General features: G+C 41.9%; 3 protein-coding genes across 3 annotated transcripts; 2 read left to right on the plus strand and 1 right to left on the minus strand.

Moving 5' to 3' along the window:
* Positions 1 to 920: 920 nt before the first annotated feature.
* On the plus strand, positions 921 to 4,665 carry LOC104449390 (sm-like protein LSM1B). The gene is made up of 5 exons (XM_010063528.3): positions 921 to 1,695; positions 3,320 to 3,388; positions 3,491 to 3,606; positions 3,691 to 3,753; positions 4,318 to 4,665. Exons 1-5 carry the CDS (start codon positions 1,635 to 1,637, stop codon positions 4,393 to 4,395), a joined length of 387 nt encoding a protein of 128 aa, XP_010061830.1. The 5' UTR covers positions 921 to 1,634; the 3' UTR covers positions 4,396 to 4,665.
* Positions 4,666 to 6,098: 1,433 nt separating this feature from the next.
* On the plus strand, positions 6,099 to 10,363 carry LOC104449391 (transmembrane protein 87A). Its single transcript, XM_010063529.3, has 5 exons — positions 6,099 to 6,698; positions 7,409 to 8,327; positions 8,856 to 8,951; positions 9,530 to 9,666; positions 9,799 to 10,363. The coding sequence occupies exons 1-5, from the start codon at positions 6,460 to 6,462 to the stop codon at positions 9,965 to 9,967; spliced, it is 1,560 nt and encodes a 519-aa protein (XP_010061831.2). The 5' UTR covers positions 6,099 to 6,459; the 3' UTR covers positions 9,968 to 10,363.
* Positions 10,364 to 12,410: 2,047 nt separating this feature from the next.
* LOC104449394 (exocyst complex component EXO70A1-like) lies at positions 12,411 to 15,291 on the minus strand. Its single transcript, XM_039315672.1, has one exon. The coding sequence runs from the start codon at positions 15,047 to 15,049 to the stop codon at positions 13,139 to 13,141; it is 1,911 nt and encodes a 636-aa protein (XP_039171606.1). The 5' UTR covers positions 15,050 to 15,291; the 3' UTR covers positions 12,411 to 13,138.
* Between the last annotated feature and the right edge of the window lie 4,247 nt (positions 15,292 to 19,538).

Below are 19,538 nucleotides of genomic sequence, written 5' to 3' on the forward strand. Positions count from 1 at the left end.
CTTACTACAAAGTCATTGAACTTTGATTTTAATCGCCTGAAATATTGAATATTCATCGTTTGCAATTTATGTATTTTGATCGGAGTTCAAACAATTTTGGTATAAGATGTCGACACTCGTGAAATCTAAGCGGATACCACATTTTTATTTTTATTTTGGGTAAGTACATTAGAAGTCCTAAAATTTGTCACAAAAATGCAATTTAGTCCTAAAATTTTCAAAAAGTGCAATTAAGATGTAAAACTTATTATAAAAGTGCAATCGAATTCTAAAACTTTTATAAAGTATTATTGATGAAATGATTTGAATTGGTCAAGTTTTAGGATTTGATTGATATATTTTTTGAAATTTTTGGGACTTCATAACAAGTTTAAGGATTTGATTACATTTTTTAAAAAATTTAGGACTCGATTGTACTTTCATGATAAGTTTTAGGATTTAATTACATTTTTTTAATATTTTAAGATTTAATTGTACTTTCGTGATAAGTTTTGAAATTTTTAATGTATTTATATATATATATATTTTCTCTCCCACTTTGAGCTGACTTAAATTGTAAGCCAATCCCACGTGATTGTCGCATTAGCATTTTTGCAAGAAATTAGTATAATTCCGATAAGAGTACACGAATTGCAAAGAAAAACCAATTTGGTATAACATTAACGAAAGCCAAAGTCCACTAATGTGCATTATAAGTCGTAAAATGTATTGGAGTTTATTGATCGAAAGTGAAAATTACTGGTCATAAGTCGACGGTCTCTAAAAAAGCAAATTCTGGGGAAGTGAGGCCACATCCGATCATGATCGTTGATCCCGTATGTCTTATATGTGAGTCTCACTCAATCAACGGTTATGATTGCATTTGGCGGTGGACCCGAGTCCGAGAGATTTATCCTCAAACGCTTGGAGAAGACCACACCTGATTCTTTCTCACCATCTGGGCGTGGGTGAATCCTCAGAGCCAGAGCTACAGGCTTTGACCTTCCTACCATCCCACCTCGCCCCATCACTCCCAACGGAGTTCTCTTCTCGCAGAAGAACTCCCGAGTCCTCAACCCGCTTGTCACCCAATTCAGCGTCTTCTCCTCTCTCGCTCCTCCTGCTTCTCTCGGGTCACTCTCGCGCTTCCCGTTCCCCCAAGTTCCAGCGCGTAAATAGTGCGGTGCGGTTGGATCTGACGCTGAGGGTGCCCTTTTTTTCTTGCCCAATTCAAAGATCCACACCCCACGCAAGTGATTGCTGGCCTAAATTCTCCGTTTTGTCCCCGTTGACGTTTCTTGATTTGGTAACCAAGGCTTTGGGTTTTCGAATTGGGTCGGAGATCAGGATTGTTTTTTTTTTGGTTCCTAATCTGGCGGAGGAGGAGTAGGAGGAGGAGAAAGTATCCACTCGAAAGCTCGCGAATTGGGTTCTTTTTTTTTAATTCTTAGAGTAGGTTGAATTTTGTGATTAGGGTTTCGAAGGGTCCAAATCTGAGTCCTTTCGATACTTTTTAGGTTGCAGAGAGTGGGTGTGGTTTTTGGCGGGATTGAACAGGAGGTATCTGGGGCTGCTGATCCCATTTGTCGATTGGCAATTGGGTGGATATTTTCGGTGAAATTTTTTTGATATACCGAAACGGTTTGAGCAGTATAATGTCTTGGGCAGGCCCTGAAGATGTCTATCTATCTACTTCCCTCGCCAGCTATCTTGACAGTAAGCTTTTTGCTTCAATTAAGCTGTGTGTAATTGTGTTTTTCGCTTGATATCATTGCATCTTGGGCCAATTACCTATTTGCTTGCATGTCTTGAGGCTGAATTTTAGTGACTAAAGAGCATGTATTAGGTTCTGTAAGTCTGGTGAGTGAGTCCATTGGAATGCCTTTTGAGCTTGTGTACTCTGGGATTGTCCTTTCTTTGTATGTTTGCCGAGATGCTATTATCAGTTGCGACTGTGTCTGTTGTCCTAAACTTCTTGCGATGGTGCTTCGAGTGACTTATAAGGTTGAGGTCTTAAAGCAAGACCAAAGTGAGAGGAGGATTGCTGAGTTGGGAGTTTGACTTTTACTTGATATCTACTTATTAAATGTGTTGTGGAAGAAATGCATTGCCTGAAAAACTGATTGGATGAGCTTATTTTCCCAAAGTGAAAAGACAAGTTGACTCAGATGAGTGAGCAACCACACGTTCAAAAATTGGTTCACGTGACTTTTGCTTTTTCAATGCAAGCTCATGCTTTTCCAAATCTGGAAAACGCATAACTATACTTCATATTAATCTGTGCTATGTTAGCATGCCTGAGAAATTCTTTATTTTTGCCTTCATGGTCATCCTAGTGTCTTCATCATCTTCATCTTAGTCATCTAAAACACCTCGGCCTTGAGTTTTTTTTAACTCTATCCCAACCTCTTATTCTTGCGACAAAGAAATATAATGAAATGCAAAACATATGTAAACTTGTTTATGCCATCGATAAATAGATTTGGATAGATATTGATTGTTAGTGTCCAGGTCATTTGTCACAGTCCTTTCATTCTTTCCTTCTAGTTAATGTGGCAATTTCTGTTTTTACTGATGCTTTCATGGAATCATTTAAAGTTTTATATAGTTGAAGGATTTTGCACCATAATAGTGCCACAGTTGCACTGCCATTTACTGGTGGCACAAACTGCTTGATCTTGGTGATCTTGAACTTTATTGTAGAATTGAGAGTTTTTAAAATTTGAGATAGAATTGAGAAAATCCTTAAAGCATAGGTATTTCCTGATAATAAGTCAATCTTGTGCTTGTTATGATTCAAGGTTGTTATAATCGGGATCCTGCTTAGGACAGATGGGGGTGTATGAGGGAATTGAGAGCTAGGATCGTAAGTTCTTAAAAATCTAGACAAAAATATGAATTTGGAATTTTTATTTGAAAATTCCTGATTATGATAACCTGTGAGATCAGAACTCTAAAGATTGTGACTTTGAGGCTTACGTCATCTCTAAACTAGAATTAAACATGTCTTAATATTTCTATTACATGAAATTTCAATACAAGTGAAAGATATAAAAATTGGCTCGGTAGGATGGTGTACTAATTTACACTTTGGATTGGGATCATATAAAGAACCTAATAAGTTAAGATCCTACCAATGACTCGGATCACCTCTTTTGTTTTGACTAGATCGGGGTCCTAACAACCATGTTATATATATTAAAATAATTCGAGAAATATGAAAAGTTTATGGCAGTTTGCTAACGCGTCTGAATATATCACGTGGAGATGTATCGAGTCATTGTTTATATGAGGGATAGCCTTTTTTCTTGGTGCTCACTTGGCGGTTTTTATTCCACAGAAAAACTTCTTGTGTTGCTGAGGGACGGACGGAAGCTCATGGGGATACTACGTTCGTTTGACCAATTTGGTAGATTTTTAAGTTTGTTTTTCACATTTATGGTGCTATTATGATCTTGGGTTGAGATGTCTTATGGTATGTTCTTTTGACAAAATGGATTCTTTCATGCAGCAAATGCTGTTCTTGAAGGTGCATGTGAGAGAGTCATTGTTGGTGACTTATACTGTGACATTCCTTTAGGTCTATATATAATTCGTGGGGAGAATGTTGTTCTAATTGGCGAGCTGGTAGGAGAAATATGCGTCGATTCTTTCTATCCCGTAGAGTATTATTCTATTTCATGCTTTTAAGGTTTGCATTTGTTTTCCTAGGACTTAGAAAAAGAGGAACTTCCCCCACATATGACTCGTGTCTTGGTACCAGAGATCAGAAGGGTAAGCATCTGGAACTTTTTAAAGACTTTTTAAGATTGAGAAATGGTTGTTTCTCCTTTGGGATATGCTGTCATTTATTATGGCTTGTCACTTTTTTTTTCTCTCCTTTGGGTTCATAAAATTGTGTGGTAACTTCAGTAAAAAAGGATTGCTTCAGGCCTAGTTCTGTCGCTGACTTTATGGGAACATCCTGCTGGTTTTTCTTTCCTTAAGCAAAAGCCAGTATTTCGAAGAGTTTCTATGGGACAGTTCATAATTGTTAAAATGGCAGGTTAGATTTGAACCGTTTCTTCCAATAGCCCAAGGACTGGTCTAAATTTAAATTAAAGCAGTAGGAGAATTTTTTTTGGTCGGCAGAACCACTTTCGAGATGGAAAGATTTGGTCTTTCGTGTCCTTACATGTTATAGCGAAGTTTACCCGCGTCAGCAAGTTACTGTTCATAATAGGGAAATGCACTTAGATATGTGAGATACGTCATTTTGCATTAAATTTTCCTTGCGATCTCGTTTCAATAATTTATGATGTCCTTGAGGATAATCATGTATGGCTTTTGTAACTGTAGGCACAGAAGGCCGAAAGGGAAGCTTCGGACCTTAAAGGCACCATGAGGAAAAGGATGGAATTCTTGGATCTGGATTGACGTATGCTGGATCGATCGGTTTTCTCTCATCGGCTCCAGCCGTGTCCGCAAATTTTTTTAATCGCGGAAATTGGGTTCAAAAGGCTGCTCCTCTCTCTCTTTCTCTCTGGTGTATCTGTGACATCGTCCGAGTAGTGTGGTTACTTGTAACAGATGGCTCTGCATTCAAAAAATTTGGAATGTATTGTGATTGCGATTTGATTGTAGATTGATCATTTTTCAAAAAAAGAAAAAGAAAAAAGGGCTGAGGCTACAGAACTTTAACTTTATCATGAAACTTCGGTGATTGATTCAGGTGAGGTGACTGACATCGTCACCAGAGCATTGTTGTAGAGTGGTAGTGCATCGTTGCAGATTCATGCCCATTTAGCAGCTTCATTGTTCACACATCACAGATTTGGATCCCTGGTGGGGTCAAGCGTGTCATGAGCGCCCTTCATCGTTCAATCCTTCACTGCTTCCGTGGGTGCGCCTGCGTATGTATTGAAGGGAAGCCAGGCTTGTGATTGCAGACTTTGTTTTCTTCTCCAAATCCGTTTATGCAGAGCAAGGGACCCTTGAGTGTTGACAGATATGTATCGAGACTGGCCTCGAACCGTTTTCCCTACAAGGTGGGAGTTAGGAACAGTCATTGCACCAGCAAAAGCGATGGTCCATTGTGACCAATTTCGGCCGAGTACTGCTTGTCTCCGGTACCCATCAATTTCCAGCCTGGTCCGAGTTGAATCCGACCGGAGGAGCATGGTGAAAAGTTGGTGCTTTCCCGAGACTTCTGACCCTTTTTAAGAAGAAAATGACAAGCTATGAACGACCATCCTCAAAAGAGAAGAAATGAATAAAAGCGATTATGAGTAATTAGGAAGCACCGACGCTCCCTTCATGTCACGTTAGAAATATTGGACACGGTTTGACACGTTCCGATACGTAGTTAATAGGTGTTGAAAAATTCAACACGTGATCAATTCTCTCGACACGTGAGTCTAGAATTTGAACATGTAATTCCGATAAGCAGATGGTCGATTTTAATTTATTTATTTTTATAAATGAGTATTCAAATTTTAAATATGTAAAAATAATAAAAATAACAAAGGGGAAACACTTGTTATATTTGCTGATAAAATGTGTATTGTTTTCTTTTCAATTTATTTTTAAATGTTATTTCTAACAGTATTATGTGGATTGCTTTTTTTTTTTCCTGCAAATATTATCAATTATTGGGATTGAAACAATAAATAATATTAATAAATGATGGATTAATATATTTAGTGAAGATTCTTAATAAATTCTTTTTCATTATTTATTTATCTGTGAATTCAAATAATCATAAAAATGATAATTTATCATGTGTATATAAAATATATATATTTAATATATAAATTATCCTAAAGTATCAAAATTTTCATTTTAGAAAAATAATGTGTTGGCGTGTTGTGTTGTGTCGCAAGTTGGTGTCATTACTATTTAGATCGGCAAACGGTCCCCGAGTTTCTGGGCCGGTTTGTGGGCCCGGCCCACTGCAGCTAAAAATATTCAGGTTTTTTATTATTGTTTTTTTTTTCCGGGTTGGGGAACGACTCGGGCGAGTCGCGACGGTGACGTATTCGGCGGTGGACCGACAGCATTGACTTCGAGCTTCTATTCTAGTACTAAGCTCATCATCTCGAGAAACCATCCTCCGCGGTCGCTTCCACAGTGGAGCGCAATCCCCGCCGTCCAATCAGAAACCCGGTTCCCACAAGAACGCCGCACGCGACGCGACTCCAATTCCCATCAGCGGACGGAACCGCCGCGAGCCCACGGTTTGGGAATTCGACGGGAGACAGCTAATCTCCACCCCCAAGCATCTCCCTCCCGCACGGCGACCGCAGCTCGACGCAACACTCGAAACTCCCCTGCTCCCAGATCCACCGCACTCCACTTTCTCTCTCTCTCTGGACTGCTGAGCGCGTTGAAATTTGAACAAGCTGCGACCAGCTGGAGCTGCCGAGGACGACCTGGTCCCTCGAAGCTTCCCCTTCCCCGGCCGCCGACGAGATCGCCGCCGTTGAAGCTCCCTCCCCCTCGATGGCTCGGCGCGGCGGCGGCGGCGTTGTCCTAGCCCTCGCCCTCCTCTGCGCCTCCCTTCTTCGCGCCTCCCACGGCTCCGTCCACGAGTACAATGGCGACCTGTTCGTGAGCAAGGGCAACGCCTTCTTCGTCCACGGCGGCAGCGAGGGCATCTACTCCTCCTCCTCCTCTTCTCCGACCTCCGGCCCCAATGAGACCGCCGCCGCCGTCCCCTCTAACGGCGAGTCCTACATCAAGTAACGCCGCCCTCCCCGAGTTCTCCCGCTCGTCCCGAGCTTCTTGTTCTTCGCGCATTTGCTGTGTGTTTGTGCGTGCGTGCGTGGGTGTGTCGGCCGCGTGTTGCTGTTCGGCTCTGGTTTTGCGGAGATCGGTAACGATTGTGAAATTGCGGCTTCGAGCATTGTTGCGTTAGCTGCGGATCTTAGTATTTCTTGGGGGAAAGTTTCGGTTTTGCGAGTTCGTTTGGTTAATCGCTGATTCATTTCTTATTTTAATGCTTCGAGTGGAGGAACTAGTACTGGCTTTTTGCAATTGATGTTGATTATTAAGCACAGATCTGCCAGTCATCCGTGATCGGTAATGTCCTAAGAATGGCTCTCGAACTTCTGTGAGTAATGTTGAGCGCCACGTTGCTCTTCTTTTTGCCTCTAGTGGGAAGCTAAGGAAAAGGAAGACGCTGTTTTGGGAAGTTTCTGAAATAGTGCCTATTCGTTGAGTGTCGCCTTCTATAGTTTGACTGAATCTGAAATCTGCCGTGCGTTGACAAGTCTATTGCATGATGGGTGGTGTGGTGGGGTAACCTAAGCAACTTTCATCTTTACCTTTTTGAGCTTGTTGTTGAGTTAGAGGGGAAGTGGATCTAAGCAGAGCTGTTTGTACCCATGGATTTCTTACTTTCGAATTGATTTCCTGTTTAGTTGCACTGACACAATGTCTACTTGAACAGATTTGAAAAGATTAAGTTCCGGAGACCCAAGGAATATGCAAACTTTAGTTCTGAGTTTATACACGCCATTGTTTTTGAGGTGGAAGATAGAGAGACTATTGGGGGTTCGGCCTATGGTGGTCAAAGAGCGGTCTGCTGCACAGCTGATCTTGCTAAGCTGGGTGTCTGCAAGCAGGGTCTTATCATTCACCGCCCTTCTTTGAAAAACATTGACTGGCCACAAGTGTTTGGTGTCTCGTTTGGGATAGATGAAGAGGTTGTGACGATGCCTGCAAAGTCGATACCGATAACAGGAACTGGGATGTATAACTTGTATTTCATCCATTGCGATCCGGATCTCAAGGAGTTGACTGTTGAGGGGAAAACAATTTGGAAAAATCCTACTGGGTATCTGCCAGGTCGAATGGCACCTCTTATGAACTTCTACGGCTTCATGTCCTTTGCTTTTGTGATACTTGGAGTCTTTTGGTTCTCTCAGTATGCTAGATTCTGGAGAGAAGTTCTTCCGCTGCAAAACTGCATAACCCTTGTAATAACCTTGGGCATGTTTGAGATGGCGCTGTGGTATTTCGACTATGCTGAATTCAATGAGACTGGAATCAGGCCCATTGGAATCACCGTGTGGGCAGTTACTTTTGGGACTATCAAACGTACAGTTGCTCGTCTGATTATTCTGATGGTTGCGATGGGCTATGGTGTTGTTAGGCCTACTCTAGGTGGAATTTCCTCCAAAGTCATCATGCTAGGACTGACCTTCTTCCTGGCATCTGAAGTCCTTGAGTTGGTGGAAAATGCGGGTGCAGTCAGCGATCTTTCAGGGAAAGCAAGACTATTCTTGGTTCTTCCAGTGGGTCTCCTGGATGCTTTTTTCATCTTGTGGATATTTTCTTCCCTCTCTGCAACTTTGAGTAAGCTCCAGGTATTTGGTTCAGACTTCCAAGTTTGTTTCTTCTTTGATTGCAAATTATATTCATTTTCCTCAAGTTTTGATGTGTAAGGTGATGCATCCTGCATTTCTCATGGTAAAGATACTCCATATGGAGAAGTAGAACATGAAGTTATTTGCATGCCCAATATAGTTTTACGAGGATTTTGTTCTTATGTGTTCCTACGTAAAAATATGAAAATAAATATGTTGTTTATATTCTTCTGAAAGATCATCACCACCACCATGTTGAACTTGAACTTACTGAGTTGAAATGAATAGAAAACGTCAACTGTGATCCACTTCTGTGTCTGGTCAATTTTGACTGCTGCATCCAATCAAAATTAGATTGTCTGTTTGATTCTCATTAATTGACCCTCAATCCTTTCTCCTTGGCATTTGTGCTGGTAGGCTTGGTTTTAGAGATGCTGCATTGTCTAATGCCATGCTGATGACTCATACTGATGCATACGTTACTACCTCATTTAGTGATTTAAGTTGTGCTTGCTGATACAATGACAGGCTAGAAGGATGATGGTTAAACTGGACATCTACAGGAAGTTTACAAATGCTCTGGCAGTTGCTGTGATCGTATCTGTTGGTTGGTTATGTTACGAGGTAATAAATTAGATCAATCATGCATGAGTATGGATAGATCTACTTTTCCAATGACTGGATTAAGTAGGTTAATAATTTTTCATTGGCATAGGAATTAACATCAACATTATCCATCATTGTAATATGTTTTGTTAAAATGCCTCCCTTTTACAAGTTTAAGCCTCTGGATAGATTGGCAAACAGAAGTGGGCACATAATTCGTGCATGATGTGACAATCAGAGGTCCTTTGGTCAAAGCTCTGGACCCTTGTATACCTCCCCAGTACTAATCAATTAACAGTTTCAAGTCTAGCCAAATCCTTGCCTATGTTTGAGGAAGAAAAGACTCTTTATGTATGAAATCACTCCTCAGGCTACAAGCATGAGCTTTTAGGTGGATTGGAAGTGGCCACGTGATATTAAGAAGTGTCAATGTTCTTATTGTTTGATGTAAACAATGCTATGGATTTCAATTCAGGCACTGACATACCAATATTACTCTTGCTGAATGTGAGGAAAAGATGGAAGAATATATATTTCACCCTCCGCATGAAGTTGAAATAGTGTAACCATTATAAAACTTGACTTATTGCTTGCAGCTCTATTTCAAGTCAAAGGATGTATACAACGAGCTTTGGCAGAATGCATGGGTCATTCCTGCCTTCTGGCAAGTCCTGTCGTTTTCTCTTCTTTGTGTCATATGTGCTCTTTGGGCACCATCTCAGAGTTCAATGCGGTAAGGAGGAACTTTCCTTTCCTCAAATGATCCCTTTCCTTTTTCTTAATAGAAACTTGTGTTATGTCTTGAAAACACTCACTTGAGCTATAAAACATACTGCTTACTTTTGACTTTTTACCTTTCTTGCAGATATGCTTACTCCTCGGAGACAGGAGATGAATTCGACAAAGAAGAAACCAACTTGATACTTATTAAGCCATCACCCATGCCATCAAAGGATGTCCATAGTGTGCTGGATGCTAGGGCTGGGCATGGTGGCAATGGAGCAGCAGATGGGTTGGAAGAGAAGACAGAGTGAAGTTGCAGCTGGATTATGTTGCCGTGAGGAGGTTCACTTGTTAATCTTTCGACTGTTGGTGACAAGAGATAACAGTTCGTTAGCCTCTCAATCATACAAAGCGCGAAAGTTTACTACAACAGGTTTTTGTCATGGAGATCTTCACTTAAAATCAATGTGCCTCATTTCTTCGTAGATCTTTTACTGTGATTTATTTGTTCATCTGGTCATCGTATACCTTACTGATAGTTGTTACAGATGAGAAACAGAAAATGACTGCTGGTTGCGTTGATCTTCTTATGGACATATGGACGTGTTGTTCTAGTTTCCAGGGAGAGGTTTAAGCATGGATTCAGTCCTTTAACTGCTTCATTATCCTAATGTCATTTTGATGCCTTGTAAAACGATTTATTTTGATCCCTTTGAGTACATTTTACAACAAAACCAGTCTCTTTTCCCAGCGTAATTTGTCAACTTACAAAGGGTTAGCGATCCGTCTTGGCTATGAGCCTCAGCAAACCCTGATAGTCCCGGAAACTTGCCGAATTCTGCGTGGAAGGATTTAAAAATGGGTTGGGGATCAATAACCTGAAAGAAAAAGGGCTTCTTCGAGGATTAAATTGTATTATAGAAAAAGGCAAATGGAAGGGCAGACACAATTGCCCGTCTAAAAACAGTGATGCATTTGGACTTGTCTTCAGGGCATGAATAATACGGAAGTGGGTCGATTCCAAGTGTTAACAAAGATGTGGGATGCTTAAAAGTTGTAAGAGCATCTGATGCATTGAAGCCATCAGCGTCACATCAGTCATCGGGCTAAATTCTGGCGATTATGGGTGCGTTTGGTAACGTTTATGTTCTTTTTTTGTTCCAGGAATATAAATAAAAAAAAGTGTTTACTTAGGAAAACAGTTTTGAAAAAGAACGTGTTTGGTAAACTTGTTCTAATAAAAAATGAATGCGAACACGTTTGGTAAATTTTATTCTTTTTTGTTTCTTTTAATTTTTTTAATATTTTTAATTTTTTTTTAATTTTTTCATTTCTTTTCTATTTTTCTTCTTTTGGCTGGCGATTGGCCGACGGGGCGGCAGCCTCGCCCGGCCACGGCGAGGCTCGCCGGCCCCGCAACGCCGAGCCTCGCCTTGGCCGGGTGAGGCTCGGCCTCGCCGGGGCCGGCGCGACGCTCCGACGAGGTCGCCCTCGACGGCGTCGTCGGCCCTCGACGGCCATGGCCGAGGCCGCGACCGGCCAAAGAAAAAGAAGAAAAAAAAGAAGAAGAAAAGAGAAGAGAGAGAAGAAGAAGCATTTCTTCAAAATCATTTCTAGTTTAAGAAACAACTTTTTTGTTTCTCATTTTTTCTTTTTGTGTTCCAGAAAAAAACAAAAAAAACAGAAACGCAACCAAACGCGTTTCTGTTCTTTTTGTTCTCAGGAATAAAAAAAATAAAAAAGTATTCAGAAACAGAAATGAGGAATAAAAACATGCATGCCCTATATCGTTCGGTCGTCCACGGCCATTCCGGTAGATTTGAGAATATGCTGGCTTTTTTATTCTGCTGTTATGTTGTTCCCTTGCGAGATAGATGTCAAATTAAATTGTTTTTTTCAGCGCAGCGTAGTTCAAGCTTTGGCTGCATTCAGCAATCTTAACTGTGGAAGGAGTGGACATGCTTCAGCAGATGGCAGCCCAAACATTGCCGAGGACTCCTCTTCTATATATCGACATTGCTAGTTCAGCAACATATGAAAACAGGGGGGGACCAGGATGGGGTTTGGTATGGTGGGGGAAGGGATAATGCAAAGTCAAAAGTTCCTCTCCCGTTTTACATCAATGTCAAGTCTTCATATAAATTAGTTTTCGCAACGGGACAATCATATCAGTATCGACACAAAAACTTGGGGTCTTCCCCTTACATTGGCAGAAACAGAAACGGTTTCGCTATACTTTTTTCAGTCTGACATTGCCAGGTCACAGCAGTATATTTCTGACCTTTTTAACATCGTATATTCATGCCACTCTGATTCTGGAGGTTCACCTACTACAAAAGACATGATGTGAAGTCATACTGCAATTACATTCAAGAAGCTCCGTATAATCTCCTCTCCCAACGGGGTATACTTTGGGGACGACATCAATGAACATGGTCCCTACGGTGTCTATTTCGGGAAGCAAGAAGAAAAGGATTGATTGCACCATTTTTATCTTTAAATATCATGATTTGCGTCGAGAACAGATATTCAGATGTGCACTTATAATTGGCAACCAAAACAGTTACGACATTCGCACGCTCCAGCGACTACACACTCGAGGAACAGGCCATTTCCGTTTTGCACCCGACAGATGGACACAGCACATTGAATTAGCCAAAAGCCCGATGAGAGGCACCTTCCACGACCAGTAGCAACATAAGTTTTTCCATGGTAACCCAACCTTATTCGATCTTAAACAAATTGCATCTCATCTGAGCAAACAAAACGTCATTTAACATTAATTGAATCCTGCGACACTCCCCCAATAACAAAAAAAACAAAAAATTAGCACTGGAATCTGTGTAGCGTATGAACATGCTTGAGCTCACCACGGCACATCTCTGCATCCTGCGCTAGATACCAAATGTGATCTGACAAATAACGTGACTGGCTTTCATTCTATCGGACTATTTCACCATCCAAGGCTCTACAAAGAAGTATAGCATAACGCTGTATAACCCTCTATGCTCAGCAACATTTGCCAACTTGGTGAATACATAAGGAGAAAACGTTAAAAATCATTCCATTTTTCTATAGGCATCGACTCGAGGTTGAGACCTCAGCTTGATCTCAAAGAAATCTGAAGCTGAAAAAGGAAAATCGTCTCTGATATAAAAAGTAAAAAGCAAAGCACACATACAACAGTTACCATATGAACAAATGAAGCATAATCAGAACGTGGTAGTAAAACAAACGACGGGCTTACATCAGAGAAGCATTTGGGTGAGTTTATGCTATTCTGGGGACCTGTACCAGATCTTGCAAGTAGCAACCCAAATAGGATCCCCTTCCAATCAAACTGAATTTGACTGTTCTCCTCAGTAAATCCAAAGGGCAAAGGAATACCAGAGCAGCCATCCCGTCATCGTCACCCAAATGCTCCCCAAAGAATTCAAAGAATGTGTCCTAGATTCTAACGAGCAAAACTCCACTCCACATCATCACTGGGATCTCCTCCTCAGGTGCTGAGATACTGGGTATCCCTCAAAGAAATCCAAGACAGCAGTCTCCAAATCCTCAACTGAGTATTTTATATAGTTCTCTGGGTGCTTCCCACTCTCAATATGGCTTCTGAAGCGCCCTAAGAACGACCTGTAAGCCGGAATCAACTTCTCCGATATAGAAATCCGAAGCTCCTCCCTAAGCTGAGTGTCAGGCACCAACCATGTGGCCTGGGTCCGATGAACCTCCTCAAACATGGCATTGAAAGCCTTGAACCTGTCCCTAAGAGCATTTTTTGACACCCCAGATGAGAAGCTACCACTAACATGTAACCCCTCATCTCTTAGGCAATACAATACCCTAACCCATGTTGCTCGCTGGTAACTAGTCGCTGCCTGCCTAAGTTTGCCGGTCATCTTCCTCAGATAATCGTCACCAATCATTTCCCTCAACTCCGGTGACCCTTTCACCTTTTGAACGATGTAATGTACATTGTTCATCATAAACAGGTGTGCCAGCGAATCATCTCTATAGTGCTTGGACTTGCCCTCCAAATTAAATTGCAGAATCACAATAATCCAAATCAAATGAAGCGCCAGAGCGCTCTTCCCTTCGAATTCCGCAAACTCCATATCTGGGATCGTAGGATCACCTGAGTACCTCGAACCAGTCGACGGCTTTGACACTATGAGCTCGGACAAGGTCGGCTTATAATCTGATATCAAGCTTATGTAGTTCATCACATACCTTGTCAAAGGATGAATCGTCCCACCCGGCACTGGGACCTGTGACGGCTCCCGCAGCACGGCGTTCTCAAACTCAGAAAGAATTCCCCTTGCGGCCTCCCCAAGCCGGGACAGAATCTCGGCTGCCTGAACCCGTATCGACTCAGCTGATTTACACTGAAAAACCACATCGATATCAGGAATCAAATCCATCAGAGCATCGTGGAGGTCCAGAATCTTGAACAGCTTCTCAGGCGACCTTCTGCTTATGCTTATGGCCTCGGCGAAATTAAACAACTGTAAGGCAGGTCCCTTCACAGTCTCCATAAAGCAAGCATCCTCAATTTTAGTACCAATGCCATAGAAAATCTCTTCGCACAGCTTCTTCTCACTTGCGAACAAAACCCTAATGCAAGCCTTGGCCGCGCGAATCCACCGCCTGATTTTCGTCTCCAGAGCTTCCCACTCGAGCCTCTGTATATCCCCAATGCTCAGCTTCTCAAACCCTAACCTCCTGAAACTCGCGTCAACAGCCGACTTCCTCACGCTTCCGTACACTTGAACGCACTCCCTCATGTAACCGCAGGAGATCATCCTCTCCGCGATGCATCGGAGGTCGTAGATCGCCTCGGACGGCACGAGATCAATCTCGCGGATGCTGCTCGTGGACCGATAGCTGATGCTGCTGTTGCTCTTCCTGCTCGATTCGCCCCCCGCTTCGTTGGAGCTCGGATCCAGCGCCTTGGGCGTCGAATCGTCGTCGACGTAGAGGTCGACCTCGGCGCCGTCGGCGGAGGAGATCGACGAGTGGACCGAGGAGCACGACTCGGTCGTGAGCGAGTCAGCCTCGAGTGGACTGGTGTGACTCAGGAGTATGTTGCGGAACTCGTCCTCCAGCCTCGCCATCGCGATCTGGACCGCGGAGCTGACCTTGTCCTCCTGCTCGCCGCCGCCGCCGCCGCCGCCGCCGCCCCCTCCTCCCCCGCCCTCGGACAGGCTGACGGACGACATGGAGCGGTGGAGCTCGTCGACGGCGCTGAGGTAGCGGTCGATCTCGTCGCGGTCGGACTGGAAGATCATCTTCTCCCGGCCGTCCTCGGAGGCCGTGGAGTCCCACCGGAGGATGATCTCCTCGGCGGCGTCGACGGGCATGGGGCCGCGTGGGGTCTGTTCCGGCGAGTCCATGATCGGAAGCCGAAATCAAGAAAACAGCAGAACGAAGAAAGAAGGGATTTTGACGAGAGCCCCGAATCGGTCGATCGATTTCTTCTGGTGGGTTTTGCACAATTATTGGGAAGAAGATGAAGAGAGAGAGAGAGAGAGAGAGTTTTTCGCAGACTGTTTTTGGCTTTTTGCAAGAGAAGAGAGAGAGAGAGAGTTGCTACTACTGGTGCTTGGAGAGTTTCTTTTCCCCCACTGATTGATTGGGAGTTTTCTTTTAAATTTCCAGGCAAAAGGAAGGAAGGAAGGACCAACGAGATTTTCTTTTTCTGTTTTTTTTATCCTCTTTTTTTTTCGCGGGGATTGCGATTGGGTCTGCGAGTGCGAAGGCAAAAGCGCCTAGATTTTATTTTATTTTATTTTATTTATTCATTTATTTATTTTTAATGTGGGGGTGGCGGGTTTTGTCTGAAATCTGAGTTGTGGGGTTTTGATTTTTCAGTGGTCGATACTGCCGTGGAAAACGTAAGAGAGAGAGAGAGAGAGAATGGTTTTTTTCTTTCCTTTCGGAGACCTTTTTCTCCTTCCCGGGTGGCATCATTTGACAGTTGACCTTTGGCGTGCCGGAGAGCGGGATTTTCGCGGGGAATATTCCGGCGGGATCGCCGGAGCACACGTTTCTCGATCTGCTTCAGCTTCCTGGATTACATTTGTATAATTAACGGATGGCATGCGCGCCTTTATGAATTCCCCCTGGATATCCGTCCACGAACCTCAATCGGTCCTTTACGAGACACTACAAAGTTTCTTTTCTATGTATTTTATTCATTTTTTGGTCAGAAATATCTTTTCTATGTTTGGACTTTAGTTTTTAGTCTGTACAATTTTGCTGAAGCCTGAATAATGAGCGATCAAATGTTGTTCTCATCAATTCTTAGGATTAACTTGTTCCGACTTGGTTCATCCAAAGTTGCCCCGGTCACCATGGATGGGCTTCCCGCTGTGGTTAGCAGCATGCTGTGTAGCTGTTGCCATGGAGGCAAGATCCAGATTCTCGCTCTATGATGGATGCGATCACCACCACCACCACGGCATTCGCCGTTGAGTGGGCGGGACCAATGTGACAATAGTGGTCCTGCGGCTATCAAGTCTCCTTTTGCCACGTCTAATCTTTTTTTCTTTTTTTCTTCTTTATAGCACGTGAGATTTTTTTTTTTTTGTTACTTTTTACTTTTCATGATCACGTTAGTGATGGATGTAGCTATTAAAAAAAAAAAAATAGTAACTTTAGATTGTCGCCTTAATTTTCTGTCACCGACTTATCACTTAGATAGCCACATTTAACTAGATGACTAATGGTGATACATTTTAAAATGCACGGAAACGATTTTGGATAAAAAGCAAAAGAAAAAAAGAAAAAGAAGTGGACGGACCATTTTGAATTTCAGACAAAAATAAAGGAAATACCCACCTAAAATAAAATGTAAATTAGCAACACCGTTGAAAATTAGATTAATGCATACGTGAGTCAAGCATTCTCCTTCAACCCAATTGCAGGATCACAAATTGCTCGGCATATAAATTTCGAACCACAGCCACCTGTAAAAACGCACATCAGTCATTATCGTCGGGAATTTCGTGGAAACCATTTTACCTAACTAGTCTAATCCCATTTTTTGACCCAAAAGAGAAAAAAGTGGTCTATGACATTTTCTAAAAGTGACGTTTCTTGGAGGAATTGTGTTCTGATGTTCTTATCAGGAATAGCATGTACCATAAATAACGATTATTTACATTGGAAAAGCACAAAAGGCGTTTAGTGTTAAAACTTTACTTCCAAAGTATGCGGGGCCTAGTTGCAAAATAGCAATCTCAGTACATTTCGACCACTAGTAATTCGACGTAGTATATTTGTGGTCAATGCACAATAGCAACTAATCAAAGGGACGGGCACGATCAACGGAGAGAGCAATGGGTCCTAGAGGTTCCCTAGTGCTAGTCCAATTCTCGATCTCATGAAATTGGAACTGGTATTTTTTGTCCGATTCCAATGATGAAACCATCCGAACCGGACCATACTAGACCTATTATTACTTTTAATTTAAAAAAAAAATCTTTTAAAGAACTTATATCCTATCCACAATCACCCTCGCTCTTTCCCTGTTTCTCTCATGCTCTCTTTTTGCTCTCATGCCAATCATACATTTCTTAAAAATCTGGAATGATGATGATGATGATGATGATGAAGAAGATGAAAGCTAACATGCTACCTAGCTCCAACTCTCCAAGTCCTCAGGCACCTCCCCTCACGACTCATTGTCTCCCTTCACACTCACAGTTCACAGTATGCGTCAACTCCACAAACCTAGATCACAACTCAGCTGCTGTTAGTTCGTTACCTCAATCTAACTCCAAGCCTTAATCGCTAGCTCACTCATAGATCTTGACGCCTTTTAATCCCTAATCGCTTGCTCATAGTCACTAATTTCATTTATCCACTTGAAAACTAATTTGGTTCTAGGAGATGATAGTTGGGTTCCTGGTTTCAAAGGACAGGGAACTGGTTCAATTTCCAATTCCTAGGTGGGAATCAAACTGCCCAAAAACCAATCACCCCGGTAGTAATTCTTTACTCTAAATCGTGCAAGAGACATGACGTCGATTATTTTGACGGTCGAGAAAGTCTAACTTAGGTGTCCACTTCTCATAATTGGAATGATGTCACGACAATTGATCTTTCGAAAATCTGTCTTGATCCCATCAACATGTTGTAAGACTGCCCGATGTTGTTCCCAACGCAAAATCAAATCTCGGGCTGATCGAACCATCGGTCTGCCCTTCCATACAACAATTCTCCAGGGTTCTCACTGCAACAAGAACCCTAATTTTGCAGGCAGCAGATTAGCAAGATGAATTAGCTGTCTAGATTGGGGCGGGTACGACATTACCATAAATTAATCAAGAACTCAAGGATCCAAGTCAACCAATCTGCGGATCACTAGATTAGGGCCAGCATTCACGTGCATGCATGCGTGCACGTACGCAAGAGATTTATGGCATTTGCAATGGTTTTGCTCCATATCGTTTCTGATTTTTTAAGAATCTTTTTTTTTAATAACAGGTGTCGGCTTTCCATGGGCTACCGCATTAAATAAGAACAATTAGAATAAATAAATCGATAAACGACAACCTAGAGAAGAGGGAGAGAATTTAATGAGGCGCACGAGTGGCGCAGGATGAGTAAGAAGCCTGAGGATTCGAGTCACACTTCCATGTGACATCCCCGCTTGCATGTCCAGCTCATTTCATTTGAGAATTTTTTCAATTTCTAGAAGAGAATAATGCAATCCCCTTTTCCCTATAGTCTTGATTAAGATTAACGAGCATCAGGACGACACTAATCAAATTTTATGTAATTAGAAAAATTCCGATTGCCTTAACATTGGCTTTATCCGCATTATGCATATCACAAGAAGAATTAGTTCAACCTTCTTTTTTAAACTTTAGCCTTCTCGACCCCTAATCACTGGAGTAAAAGGCTCACTTTTTTGAGTTGCGGTCTGCTGTCGAGACATAATCAGACTGCACCGTCTCGCTTGCTTTCAGGATCGATACATTTCATTTAAGAATTAAGGGGAAAATAGATCGATTTTTTCTCGGTCATTTTCTTTGGAAATTTCCCAAGAATTAGCACTTTTCTAGAAACATCCATCCAACCATGCAAGTGGCGAATCCGAGGAAAACATGTGTCTTCGATCCATGCCTGACTAATGGAAGCAAGCTGGTAGTGTCAAAAGTACATATTCACTGTCCGGATGCGACGTGCAAGCGTAGGACTTTTTGTAAGAATCAAATTTCTTTTTTTCGTAAGAAGAAATTGCATTTTATTAAATGGGATTCCAGAGCAGAAGGGGGTGTACTGTTGAGTGCCAGGTTAGGAATAGCGTAAGAATTTGAGCCTCTTCTTTTTTTCTTTTTTCTTTCGAAAGAATTGTATATGTGTTCAAATAAAAATAATTAGAGATCCAGCTGTATTTGGCTTGCATAGTAAGGTTGACTTGCGTGCTCTATTATAACCTGTCAATGAGTTGGAATTGAACTTATTGGTTACAACTTACACTTGGGGTCAGGCCACTCTAATTTTCTATTGTTCCTTTTTTATTTTTCTATGATGCACATAACCTCATAATATTTGGATTTGTACATTTATCGACTGAATTTAGACACTGCAATTGCAAGGATATCTAATTTAAAAGCAATTAAAAAATCAGTGAGATCTATTTAATCTATAACTACACCTAGGTACAAACTATTACACAAGCATTATTTCCTTTTAAGGATAGCATGATATGCGGTCATCAATATTCATATCGAGTCCCTGAAATTGACAAACTTTACTTTGAGAATACTTCAAATGCATGCAATAACAAATCGCTTGATTCTATCGAGTTTCATATCCAAAATGCACACATACATTTCTCATAATACTATCTCCTAGTGCTTGAAATTGTGG

The sequence above is a fragment of the Eucalyptus grandis genome, chromosome 6 (genome assembly GCF_016545825.1).
Source record: "Eucalyptus grandis isolate ANBG69807.140 chromosome 6, ASM1654582v1, whole genome shotgun sequence".
NCBI lineage: Eukaryota > Viridiplantae > Streptophyta > Magnoliopsida > Myrtales > Myrtaceae > Eucalyptus > Eucalyptus grandis.